This window comes from Condylura cristata, unplaced genomic scaffold (genome assembly GCF_000260355.1).
Source record: "Condylura cristata isolate star-nosed mole 26May11 unplaced genomic scaffold, ConCri1.0 scaffold00027, whole genome shotgun sequence".
Lineage (NCBI taxonomy): Eukaryota > Metazoa > Chordata > Mammalia > Eulipotyphla > Talpidae > Condylura > Condylura cristata.
Genome location: NW_004567128.1, coordinates 2,047,859 through 2,061,023, shown reverse-complemented (window position 1 = coordinate 2,061,023; position 13,165 = coordinate 2,047,859). Strand labels below are relative to the sequence as shown.

Here is a 13,165-nt window from a genome sequence, read left to right as displayed (position 1 = left end):
TGGGTGACTCCATTACAATCCATATGTTGACTTAACTATGTTGTGTAGTTTCCTAAAAGACATAATAATTCTCTGAAACTGAGATCTCTTTTTAGACATCCAGTTGCCATTTCCATAATCTGTGGCTGTAGTGTTAGCACGCATTTTATGGGCATGAGAAAAGTTTGTTGATTGCTTCTTTATTATAAAAATAATGTGCTCCTTGTCATGAAGGAAAAAGAAACAAAATTCTTCAATTTCCCAGAAACACACACTACAACCGAAAGGAAGAGACAATCACCAGAAAGTCAAATTCCATTATGTTTCTGGAATTTAAGCTGACCTTAGGGTGGGGCCTCCCACTTATTATGCCTGCCCTCATTACTTGAGGTCCCGGAAGCCTGAGAGTCAGGCGGCCCGCAGGCCCAATGTCCATCTCAACTTCTGATGAAGAGAAAGGCGGGCTTGCTGATGACAGGGCAGGACACAGCACTGATACGTCTCCTGGTCAGAGCTCTCCTTTCTTGACAGACACCTGGTTTTTATCAGTGACTGTCTGAAGTCGTTTCCTGAATCCCCACACTGATTCTTTTGAGGAAAATTCTGGAAGGCTTATATGGGTGAACAGCATTGGCTGTCTGAGAGGTGTCATTTGATGTACCTAAGTGTAAGTTATTACACAAACATTAAATAGCTTAAGATCAATGGAGAGACATGGGAATTATAGCGATCGATCATTAACTGTTTTTTTGAAAGGTTTATTTATTTATTCATACAGAACTGGGGTATAGAGATGCAGAGGGTGAGAGGATTCACCAGGGACAGAGTGGAGAACAGAGCAGAGAGATCGACGAGGTTCACTGCTGAGGGGAGCAGCGGGCGGGTCAGGAGAGGTCTGCCACGCCATGTGGATCTCCTCCGGGGCAGGCGGGGATCGAACTCATGCGGAAGTGGCTTAAGCTTCTTAGTGCAGTGCTTTAACCCGCTGCGCCACCACGGAGGGCCAAACTGGTTATTTTTTTAATCACTGTCACTTGTACTAAGTGGAAAAGTACTATAGTGGCGGAAATAATGTCACAGCAATTGGGGCGTTTCTTCACAGCCTGGAGGAATTCTGCCCAATGCACAGTCCCACCTGTGCAGAAGGTGCTTCTGTGTGGTACCTCACTTCTGTGGAAATCTCAACTCTTCAGAAACCACAGAGAATAAGCAGACAAATGCTGCCAACATTAAAATGCCTAAGACCAGCTATTGTATTGCAAATGATTTTGCACAGAAGAAGACACATTTGTTCAGTCAGGCCCTATTTCTCTCTGCAGAGCAGTGGCTACCCTGTGGAATCTGGGTGTTTTCTGTGCATCAGTTAACTGAGTCGCTGCACAGCTCCTGAGGTCCGTACCTAGTGTTGGCTCATTTTGCAAGTGAATAAGTATATTCCTGCACTTGATCCCAGATCAGTTGGTTATCCTGTTTCCAAGCTCCCAGAGAGGTAGCAACACTTCATTTGGCTAAGGGTTGGACACAGTTGTGAGGTAGACAAATTGACAGCAGCAAGAAAGAGGGTCCAAAAGTCTTCTGAAAATAGCTGCAAAGCAAAATCCCAACCAAGGGCAAAGCACCAATGCTTGTGACGTCAGCCACGGCTAAGCTGCCGCCATGATTCTCTCTAGTTATTCTGGAAATTCAGCACAGAACTTGTAAGATGCAGAACTGTTAAGTCAGATCTCGATGGATGTTATCTCTTCTAACGAAAAAGTCCCAGGAAACCAACTATAAAAGTTTTATACTTAATAGATAACCTGGCAAGACCATAAAGTAAATATTCAAAAAGATATCTACTGGCTTTTTTTATGTCCTTAACAATAAAATAAGTCATTCATTTTAAATATCAAAACTATAATCTGCCTAGAATACCTGTAAGAAGAAGAAACCGCAATGATTGAAAACTGCAGAGCTCTACCAAAAGATAGAAAACATGACAAACAAATGCAGATGATTACTTTGTTTCTGCATGGAAAGAAACAATGTGATAGAGACTCGAATTCTTTCCAACTTGATTGTATATTATACTCATCAGTGGCAAGAGGAAAATAAACAGATAAAATAAGGTTTTGCCCCACACTGCCCCCAGCCAAATCCCGCTTACCACGGAAGCCTGACAAGGATGTCTACATTCAGGCCCAGCTGGGAGCAGGGTGTCCGTGGCGCCAGGAGCTTGCACATCCTGTCACCAGCCTTACAGGGACCGCCTATGCCATGCGGCTTCAGAATGGCCTTTAGCAGCTCCAGTGTGGTCTTCCCTAACTGGTCAGCTGAGTGAGGAGAAACCGGAGTGCTGCTGTAGGCTAAGCGTAGTGCCCACCATCACTGACGGTCGATGCTTGCACAGGAAAGGGCGCATCAGATCCTGAGGGAAGTGCAGACATCACAGCGCTTTGACATTTCCCGCCCTACCCCCCCCCATCAGTGTCCCTCCCAGAAAGCATTGGCTCTCGCCACTTCTTTACAGGAAATAAAGGGGTGGACATAAATGCCCCCAAAGCGTGTCCAAAACCAGACTGTGGGAAATCGACAGCCGGGAATCAGTGCTATTTCTTCAGCAAATTAATTACAAGAAACATAAACAGAAAGGAGGAAGCATGCAGCCCGAGGTGCAGAGAGGCACACGGGCCTGTCACAGCTTGCCAGCCGAAAGGGGCGGAATGTTAAGGACATGAAGTGACATGTTGAAACGGCTAACGTGTGCACTGATGGGGCTGGCTAGAGACCTAATGTATTAGAGCTGGGTTTCTCCACCTGGCATGACAGACATTTGGGGTCGACATTCTGGGTTGGCGAGCTCCCTTTTATTCGTGGAGCCCATCTCTGCGCCTCTAGGACACAGCCCTAAGAAAATCAGGGATGTTACCCAAGACCTTGTGAGGGTGTTTCACTACGAGGCCGCTTAGAATGGCAGAGCAAGCGCGTGTGTGGTGGGGCGCCTCTGATTTTGGGGGGACGGTGAGTTGAATCATGGCACATTCACACAATAGACTATGTTGAACCCCCTTTAAATGACATTTATGAGGAAGGAATGTTTACTGGCAGAAAAATGCTTATGGCAAGCAATACAATTCTCTCATCTGCCTGTGGGTATGCATGTGCAGTATGAGCTCAGGCTGGAAAGAAAGAAACCAAGACATTAAGAGTGGTCGTTTCTTTCTTTTTCAAGATTTATTTATTCATACAGAACTGGGGCACAGGCCAGAGATGCGGAGGGTGAGAGGCTTCACCAGGGACAGAGCGGGGAGCAGAACAGGCAGATCGATGAAGTCCACTGCTGAGGGGAGCAGTGGGCGGGTCAGGAGAGGTCTGCCGCGCCCTGTGGTCCCCTCCGGGGCAGGCGGGGATCGAACTCATGCGGAAGCAGCTTGAGCTTCTCAGTGCTGCGCTTTAACCTGCTGCGCCACCGGGGAGGGCCCAAGAGTGGTCGTTTCTTACAATGTACTTTTAAAATAAAATATTAAGTCTTTTTCAAAACATTACTTTTCTGCATTTTACTTGTCCTTTAATAAGCACAAATTGTAACTGTGATCAGAGAAATACCTGTTTCAAAAATAGATGAAGAACTGAAAATTCACGTAGCATTCTCCTTTGAGTAATCATTCTGAGTAATGAAGAAAACTTTACTTTGCTCATATGCAGTAGGTGGAACAGTCCATACTCTCACATAGCGAACTTTTCTTTTTTATAAAAAGGTGGTCATTTTTATTCGAGGTCAACTTGTTATTACCCTGCATGCTGTGGGGTGCTGGTGGCATCTGTTCTGCTTGTATCTGATTTCCCGCAGGGTTTCAAGCTCTGAAACAGGACTTTGACTTTGTTTGCTTATTTGCAGGCCTCCAAACGGTGGGAATATTCCGAGTTGGAAGCTCAAAAAAGAGAGTGAGACAAGTAAGTGGAAAGTGAAGATTGGATTGGACATTCAGTAGAGGTCAAGCTTATCCAGATTCCTTTCCGAGTATCTTTTCTGTGCCCTTCAACGAATGACAGTATAATTGAATCCCGAAAGTAAAAGGAACAACTCAGAACCTGAGAGTTGTGCTGCAGTTAGGATCAAACATTTGGAAGCAGAGTGCCTGGGTTTCTATCTCCATGTCATTTACAGCCATACACGGTAATTTAAAACCTCCTCTTGAAACTGTAAGAGCAGGAGGTTCGGAGAGAGCACGCGGGTGCGCTGGACACAGCTGCATAGCAGCGACACGCAAGCGCCAGGTGAATTAAGCCGTTACCAGGCTCTGCGTGTAAGACGCTGATGGATAGCTTTGCTTCCCCAAAACAAATAAGCTCTTAGGAAGTTTCCATGGAAGTATTGCCCCCCCCAATTTATTTTTCCTGTAGACTGTCTCCCCTAGTTTCTGTCAGACCCGGCAACATTTTCAACAGAAGTTTGACAGGAGACCTTCAGGAAGAGGTGCTTGACCCGGCCAGGTGCCTGTGGGAGCAGTGACTTTGTCGACCACAAACCATCCTTTGAGAAAAGAATTCATTTATTGGCTAGGAGAAAACCAAAATGTTATTTTCCCTCTTGGTTCAAACAGAAAAGAGGAAGGAACTCAACTCCAAAAATGAAACCAAATGGAAATAGTTGTTAGTTCGATGAATGACAGTTGCTCCAGTGACTGAAATAAATATCTGCTCATATAGCCTTTCAGTTCAGATAACATGCGCTTTCAAGAGAGGTCTATTTTCTGTTTGTTTGCTTGATTTTAATGTTTAATAGTCACACCAGAGACTACTGAACAACATCTAACTCTTCACAGAAGGACTTGTGGGAAGGAAGATAGTGTGGTAATAGTTCTTAGACCTCTCACCTGTGTGGGAGTGCAGGCTATTTTCCGTATTACCCCACCGAAGCTGCCCACCAATGTGAGGCCCCCTTTTGCTCACTTCTTGCAAGGCATAGAGTGATTCAGAAACTTCATTCAAAATCACACACCCAGTGACACACACAAGAGCACATCCTCTAGAGCAAGCTCTTTGCACAGTCCGTTCTCCCACATGTGCAGGGCCTCCGAAAAGCAACACGGTGTTCTGGGGGCTTCCCAGTAGGAGTGGTGTAGAGGGAAACCATGAGCTGCCGAGTCAGTGAGCCGTCCAGGGTCTCATGGCTCTTCTCAGGTAGAGGCGGTATGTGCCAGCCGTGATGTGTCAGTTTCATCCGCATCCAGCAAGAGGGAAACCTTTGCATGGAGATTTATTTGATTATACAATGAAAATGCAACTGATGACTACTGAATTTCTAGTATGAAATAAGTTCCAGTTCACTGTTCTATCCAGTCATAGCAGCCCTGCTTGGTCTTCAAAACAATGGTCACCAAATTAAGAAGTAGTCACTGTCAGCCTGAGAGCTGGGGTGGGCGAGGTCTGTGCCTCTTTATTCCCCACCATCTTGGAGGACCTGGATTAAGGCCTGGGACTCAGAAAGTGTCTTTGGAATAAAGGGATGAATGATCCGCGAAATGGAGTCTTCTAGAAGTTCTTTGCGTAGTGTAGAATCGTAAACACACCTAATTGCGCCTACAGCAGAGAACAACACATAAGAGCAGTTGGGCTGCCAGCAATGAAAGTAGGGTGCAGAGTTAGGACGCCCCTCTTTTTGCTGTTGTGATTTCCTGTGGCTCTAAGTGCTCTACGCCAAGTGCTCTACTATGATGATGGAGGCAGGGAATTCTGGGAATTGTTACTAAGGCTTTTAGTCATTGTCATCTTTTAAGCCAAAGTCATAAATGGCTTACCAGGGCTTTAAATTGCATTGTTTGCAGGAAAGCCTCTTTGCTTTCTTGTTGAGTATTTCTGGAAAATGTCAAATTCCCAAGGTGGTAGGATCGCTGCCACGCAGACTGCTGTGTAATAGATCATTGCTCCCTCGGCAGGTATAGCTGACCTAGCCCCTCTGTTCCTCCTCCAGCCTCCTGGAGGTCATTAACCAGCCCTCTGCCTGCATCTCTCACAGGAGACCCGCAGAGGCTGTACTGAAGCACACATCTACGCAAACACGCACACGTTCACAGACACTCGGGGCTGAGGTCAGCACTCGTGTGGCTCCCCCACGTGTGTGGGCTTGTCCTCCTGGTCTGCACAGCTTCTCACGAGCGTGGGGGCGGTCCCTGCGGGTAGTTGCGAGCATACCCAGTGAACCTTTATTTTTTCCAGTTACGTGAGGAATTTGATCGTGGGGTTGATGTCTCTCTGGAGGAAGAGCACAGCGTTCATGACGTGGCTGCCTTGCTGAAGGAGTTCCTGAGGGACATGCCGGACCCCCTTCTCACCAGGGAGCTGTACACGGCCTTCATCAACACTCTCTGTGCGTACTGCGCCCTCCAGCACACCCAGCCCTGGGCCTCCTGGGGCCCCTGCCTCCACAGACCCTGGCGCCAGTGTTTCCCCACGACTTTCTGGGCCTTATTCCTTGGGTGCTAATGAGTGGGCTGATTTGGAGACTCGGTTGAGATTTATTCTGGGGAGAGTTAGCAAGAAGGTTGCAATAAAATGAATGAAGTAACCAAGAGGAAGTTGGGAAGATTTCAAGCGCCCCTAGCAGAGAGTGCTGTAAATGGAGGCTTTCGAGTAATTTGGAGGGTTCTCAGTGAGTTGGTGCCTAAATCTGAGTTTGAATTTCTAGGACAAGGAAAGCAACGGCCATGGGCACCCCGAGTGAGAAAGGAGGGCGGGCCACAGGGCGGGGGGCAGATCCCATCACCGGAGGCAGGGCTGGCCCGGAGCTATAGATGCAGCTCCTGAGGAGGGGGAGAAAAGAGGGCAGGTGGGCGTGGGGTGAGCAAGCCAGAGCTGCGCCAGCCTCCAACAGGCTTCCTGCCAGTGCCAGGACGGCAGTAGGAGCCAGGAAGGCAATAGGAGCGTGGAAGCAGAAGACGCAGCCGTGTGCGGGTCTCGATTCAGGTCTATCCGGTGTGTGTTCATTGCGCAAGAAAAAAGCCTCAAGTCTGTCATGAACTGAAAATGTAGAGCGGTCCCGAATTCAGTTGTTGTTAGCAAATGTTTCCCAAGAACGAAAGGTTGCAGGCCTTGAAGCAGAGCGTCGGGAAGGCGGAGCCTGTCTGCCCTGGGCTGGGCCCGGCTCCTCTGGAGGGCGCTGTTCCCAGGCCTGCGCAGCTCCCGCCCAACTCCGCCTTTGCCTTGGTCGCCAGCCCAGCAGCTAGGGCCCCGGAGGGTGCGTGAGGAACAGGTGTTGACCTGCCTTGAGGACCCCCTTCTGAGGACAGCTGGGAGGGGCTCTCCGCCAGGCAAGCGCCCCTGTTACTAACTGCGAGCCCCTCTTGCCTTGCTTAGTGCTGGAGCCAGAGGAGCAGCTGGGCACATTGCAACTCCTCATCTACTTGCTACCTCCCTGCAACTGCGATACCCTCCACCGCCTCCTCCAGTTCCTCTCCATCGTGGCCAGGCACGCCGAGGACGACGTCAGCAAGGACGGGCACGAGGTACGCCCCCTGGCTGCTGTCCACCCCGCCTCTCGCCTCTCTTGCGTCCTCCTTCCTGTTTTAAAAGGGCCAACAGCTCATCTGGTCAAACACTTCACCTGGAGGAAATGGCACGTCCCGTGTCCACTTGTGCGTGTGGGAGGAGAATTGACGGAGGCGGGTGGCCCTGGAGGGAGAGCTCGCAAGAGGCAGAGGCCGTTCTGTCCTGGGATGTTTCAAGGGCGCTTTCAAATGAGGCTGCCACTTTCCGGGACCTTGCTGTGCCCAAGGCTGCAAATTTCCGTGCATGTGAGGAGCCGCGGAGGTGCTTCCCGCCACAAAACGGCAGCGTGGTGGAGGTGGGCGGACACTGCCGCCCCTGTCACTCCTCTGGCTGCTGCATCTTACCGGCTCAGCTTGTCCCAAAAGCTCCCACCTGCCCAGTAGTTAGAGATTTAGTAGCTTCCTTTTGAAAGGCGCTCTCTCTCCTTCCATCCGCCCCTTCCCCCCAATATAGGCAGGTTCAGCACAGTGAAGTCCTGCTACCTAACCTGGCATGGAAGGAACTAGAAGGTCTGACCTAGTGAGCATTGCCACGCATCCCAATGGCACGTGGTGTCAGCTGCTGGGGACAGCTTCTGCTCAGTGCCCGGGATGCTGTTGGGACTCTTGCCACTCTTGCTCCCCACTCAGGCCCCAGGGCGCCCTCCCAGCGCCGTGTCCTGGTGGCGCGTGTGCTTCGCGGTGCTTCTCCATGCCGCTCGGGCAGTGGAGATGCTGGGCTCGAGTTGATGCCACCTTTTAGCAAGCCAACTCACATCACCCTAACAGGACGCCTGTTTCACTCTTGGACCTTGTGCGGTCAGGCTACTTGACCTTGGGCTCCCCAGATCTCAGACCCCTCACAGGCTAGCATGCATTGGAAATCCCTAAGAAGGGACCAGAGGCTCTCCAGATTTCCTTGACCACAGAAACCTTTCTTGTCGATCATTAAACGGAACTCAGTTTTACTGTGAATTCTGGTTCACTTGTCAGAATTCTTTCCCCAAAGTCACAGCCACATGTAATTTTTTTAACTTTAATCCAGATATCAGTTCTGCATTTCTTATCCTCATCCTTCCTATCAGCATGGCACTAGAACTCCCTGGGTTAGCCAGTCCTCCCTCTAGTATTTATGATTAGTGAAAAGGCTGCTGGCTTCTGGCTTCATCCTATGGCTCTGACGTTCGGTTTTGGCAGACAAAGCGCCTTGATGGATAAACTAGAATTCTCGTAACTGTTGTGCGGTCCTGTGACCCACCTGGTACAGCCTCCATCCATCAGGGTAACAGAAGCTGTTCAGCCATATGCCTGATCCCTGGGTAAAGACCGCCCTGCCTGTGTCCCCAGGTACGGTAGTTGCTTCTGTGAGGTTTCCTTGTGACAAAGAAAAGGACCTTCAAGGTGATTAAGACAACATGGGTAGTCATGTCAGTCCCAGCTGCGCCTCAAGCCTAAACTAGTTTGACTTAGTGAGAGGAAAAATATAGAAGAGAAAGGAGAAAAGACCTCTCCTGGGAGGAGGGGCGTCTCGCTTGGGGTGCCTCGGCCATACACAGCTGGCATTTGGGACCAAGTAGTTCTCGGTTGTGGGCGAGTCCTGTGTGTCAGGCGAGCTTGGCAGTGTTCCCAGCCCCTAGGTAGCGGTGTCAGCGTTGGGGGAGGGGGAGCTAGACTTCTTCCTCCATAAAATGAATGTAATCATTTCCTTCCTACTAGGTGCTTAAAATTTAGTGCATCATTAACCAAAGACGTCTAAAGGAAGGATTTGAGAAAAGTTGTTGACTAGTCAATCAGCACTTTTCTTGGGGAAAACTGGTATTTTATCAAATTGTGGTGTTTTGCTGTCCCATGCTTGTTTTGTTTTGTTCCATTTTGTTTCGTTGGCTATTTGCTTTGCTCCTTAGGGGAAAAGAGAAGTTTGCAAATGTAAGAAAGATTTCATTTCTTTTAGAAAGAATATTGCAGGAATATAATTGGAACCTCTTGAGCGGTAGTTTTACAGGTTGTTCAAGAACCCTCTGACATTGCATGGAAATGTGGTGGGAATATGCACTTTTGGGGTGAGAGAGCCATAGTTGACCTCCAGTTCTTCAGAGAGACTGTGAGGCAAAAAAGAAGTGGTGGCCGGCCCCCAGAGCTGTGACCCTGACCTTGGCGGAGGGCTGCGTCTAGGCAGGGGAGGTGGGCTCTGGGACCCTGGCGCTCTCCTCCTTGTGGTGCCCCCTCAGCTTTAAAGCTACTTTTCCTGTTTCCGCAAGTGAGGAGGGGTGGGCCAAGCAAAGGTCCACAGTGCGGGGGCAGGGGATTGAGGACCACCCGCTGGCCCCCTTGGCTTCCAGGACCTGCCTCACCCAGGCTTTGCTGCCCTCATCTGCAAAACAAGGACTGCAGCTGCCTTGTAAGCAGAGTGAGGAGGAATGGATGGGGCCTGCCGGAAGGAAGCCCCTCTCCAGCAGCGGCCAGGCTCAGCTGCTCAGAAATCATCTAGCTGCTTATTTGGCCGAGACCAAACTCTGCCTGACACTGGCTGGCTGACAACTCGGTCACAACCCGGCCCGTGCATATGTTCTGTTACCTGGACAGAGCTCTGCGCTGAAGCAGGAGCAAGGGCAGGAGCTGTCTGTGAGCAAGTCTCCATTCAGGGCTCAAAAACAAAGCGGAAAAGCCTCAGCACAGTGCAGCAGCGTGGCCTGCCGCGGGGGGCTCTGGGCAACTGGACTGGGGATTGGATTGGATTCCCTTCCCAGAATAGCAACAGGAGACAGACAGAGCGGAAACAGAGTTCTGGACCGTCCTTGTACTTAACATTCCTCTGAAAGAAAACAAAACCTATTCGTTAATGTTCTGAAGATGAGCAAACCCTGACAGGGCTTCGAAAGGACACAGGGAAGCGCCCTCAACACCTGCATGCGCTAGAGGGAGGAGTTTGGATTTTATCCTGAGACCAGCATTTCCAGAAAGAGAAATGAAAACTTGTCAAGTTTCGTATCGATGAAATAAAACAGAAGAAAAATAATAGGCGAAGTCAGATACCAATGGCACCGTCTTCATAATCCCCACTGTTTACCACCGAGCGGAATCATTTCACTTGGCCACAAACCTGAAAACTGCCTCGCCTTCTAAGTAGAATGCACCCCTGCCCCTGCTGGGTTCCCCAGGACACGGGTGGGGCTCAGGGGGCTCCATGCCTCCGCTGCCGATCAAAACTCTTGAAAGCTGTGCCGTGGGCCCAGGCTCCGGTCAGAGGCTAGGCCATGCCTCCCAGTAAAGAAGCCGCGCCCAACAACCGCGCCCGGTATTTCCCAGACATTTCTAGATTTGCAATATTGGCAAAAGAAACAAAAACCGCCATATGCCAGTGGTTCTCCACTGGAGGCAACCCCAGCGGACACATGGCGGGCCTCCCACCCGGCCCTTGCCGACTTTCCTGGAGAACCCGTGGCCAATGAGTTTCCCAGGACAGCTTGTATTTTACATGTTTCGGTCTTGCAGAGGTGTTCTCGCCGCTGTGACATTGCCCCTGGCCTCACCGCTCTGCTTTGCAGCCTAGCAAACTCTTTTCCTTCGTGCAAGGTTTTGTGCAAATAATGTCACTTCTTTAGGGTGTCCCTGAGGGCCTCCAGCATTGATGACTTCATGCTCTGTTCTCACTACTTGTAATTGAGGTTTATTTTCCCCCAGAATGTGAACCCTTGGAGATAAAGACTGAATTGTAGGCATCTGTGGAAACATTTTCAGATAATTATAATCCATGAGAAATGTCTAGCTGGTAGACGATGATGAAGTGATGGGTGACTGGATGATGGAAGAAGAGGTGCATGGATGGCTGTGTGGATGGCTAGATGTCAATTTGTTTAAGAGCCTCTGGGATAGAAAGTTCAGATCGTGCCACCTTCACCACAAACAGCTCAGAGTGGACAAAGTCTCCTCAGTTTGCTGTTGGGATGACAGGCGCGCCATGCCCTTCAGTGCAGGATATGGACGCAAAGGGAAATGACCAGACTTTTCATGTGCTCTTGAAGAGATGATATGATCCTTGCAGAAAACAAAAGGGAGCAGGAAGCATTCCCACTGGTTATGGAACCACCCAACATTTGGAAAAGCAAAAATGACAGCCATTCTTGTGTTCTCTTCTGCAGGTCACCGGGAACAAAATGACATCTCTGAACCTGGCCACCATCTTTGGACCCAACCTGCTGCACAAGCAGAAGTCATCGGACAAAGAATTCTCCGTGCAGAGCTCCGCCCGGGCGGAGGAGAGCACGGCGATCATCGCCGTGGTGCAGAAGATGATTGAGAATTACGAAGCGCTGTTCATGGTAGGTGGCCCTTCCTGCGTGCCGTGCCGGGAGGCGGGTAAACCAGCACTTCATTGCCTCTTGGTGGGCTGAGGAGACTCACACACACTCACAGCTGCTCGTTGACCTAATTCAGTGGAAGCCAACGAGTAGAAATGTTCCTAACTATGGTGTCACTGTGAGTTCACGATATATGTGTAGACAAAATCGCCAAATTATCAGTTTCATCTTGTTCTCTCCTAAACAGCAGCCATGTCTCAGAGTCATTTAATTATTAATAGAGCAGTGTCCCTGAAAAATACTGACAGAACCTTTCTTTTGGGACGTAATGTGTGGCTCATGAAATCATAGCCATCCTCAGTGCTGACACCTCCTCTGAGGTCACTCCTGATGTTTACCTCAAAGCTCATGCATCTTCTGCACGCCCTTCTTACGTCCTTTTCCCACTCACGTCTCTGTCCCTGGGGCCCCGTTATTGTTATTGTTATTGTTTATTGATGTTGGTACTCCTCAACATTGTATTGCTAGCAATAGGACTGTTTCCCTTCGTGGGTTATAAATGCCTCTAAAGCATGGTCCTTGTTGTCCTCGTGCCCTTATCTCTTCTCTATCCTCTGCACACTTTTGGAATGCCCTCCATCTGGCAGGCACTCAATAAATATTCCTTTGATTTGTATTGAATTACCAGTTCCTGTTTTCCTTCAGAAAGCTGCACTGCTTGCTCCAACGTCCCTTGAGACGTCAGAACAAGTACCAATGCCCTTGCATTTCTGCTCACCTCTCATATTGCACGTCAGAATTTACAGGAACTTTCTCCGTGTGTCTTCTTTCTCTCGTCATCTTGCAGACACTCTCCAGAAATCGTACTGCTTCCAGGAGAGCTTTCACGACTTGTTCAACCAAGTGTGCTATAGGTCCCAACTCTGAGTCCCCTGAACATTTTGTCTGCACTTGTCAGCTACCTTGCCTTTGATTTGTTTCCATGCTGGTCTCACAGCAGTCATTTCTGGTAAATTTGGTTTAGAATGTTGGCCTTCTATGTCTTACCTGTGTGATTCTAACCAAGGCATTCAGTACTCGATAAACACATTTTCAGCTTCTGTGAAATGACAAAAATGTAAATAAGACCCGTTCTCCAAGCTGGTTCCCAATCTCCTATGTGAATGCATTTTCTGCAAAGTGTAAAATTCTATGCAAATGTTAATATTATCAACTGGGCAAAAAAGAAGCGTCGTCTCAAGCCTCAGCAGTTCATCACTGTAGACAGAAAGCCTGTGGACAGCCTGCCGGCTGGTGTTTCAGAAACTGCAAGCCTTCACAGCTGAACTCTGCTACCCTTTAGGATTTTATGGGGCAAGCCTAGAAAGAGCATCTTTTGTGTCC

The 13,165-nt window shown here is 49.2% G+C and overlaps 1 protein-coding gene across 4 annotated transcripts in view; it reads left to right on the top strand.

Annotated features, from left to right (window-relative positions):
• Nucleotides 1-13,165, top strand: part of ARHGAP6 (Rho GTPase activating protein 6) — a 357,916-nt gene that overhangs the window by 321,352 nt on the left and 23,399 nt on the right. For all 4 annotated transcript variants that reach the window (XM_004689847.2, XM_012730354.1, XM_012730355.1 and 1 more), the window contains exons 6-9: nucleotides 3,857-3,912; nucleotides 6,178-6,328; nucleotides 7,315-7,463; nucleotides 11,624-11,803. In XM_004689847.2, the coding sequence (XP_004689904.1) occupies nucleotides 3,857-3,912; nucleotides 6,178-6,328; nucleotides 7,315-7,463; nucleotides 11,624-11,803 (536 nt within the window). The remainder of the gene's footprint in view (nucleotides 1-3,856; nucleotides 3,913-6,177; nucleotides 6,329-7,314; nucleotides 7,464-11,623; nucleotides 11,804-13,165) is intronic.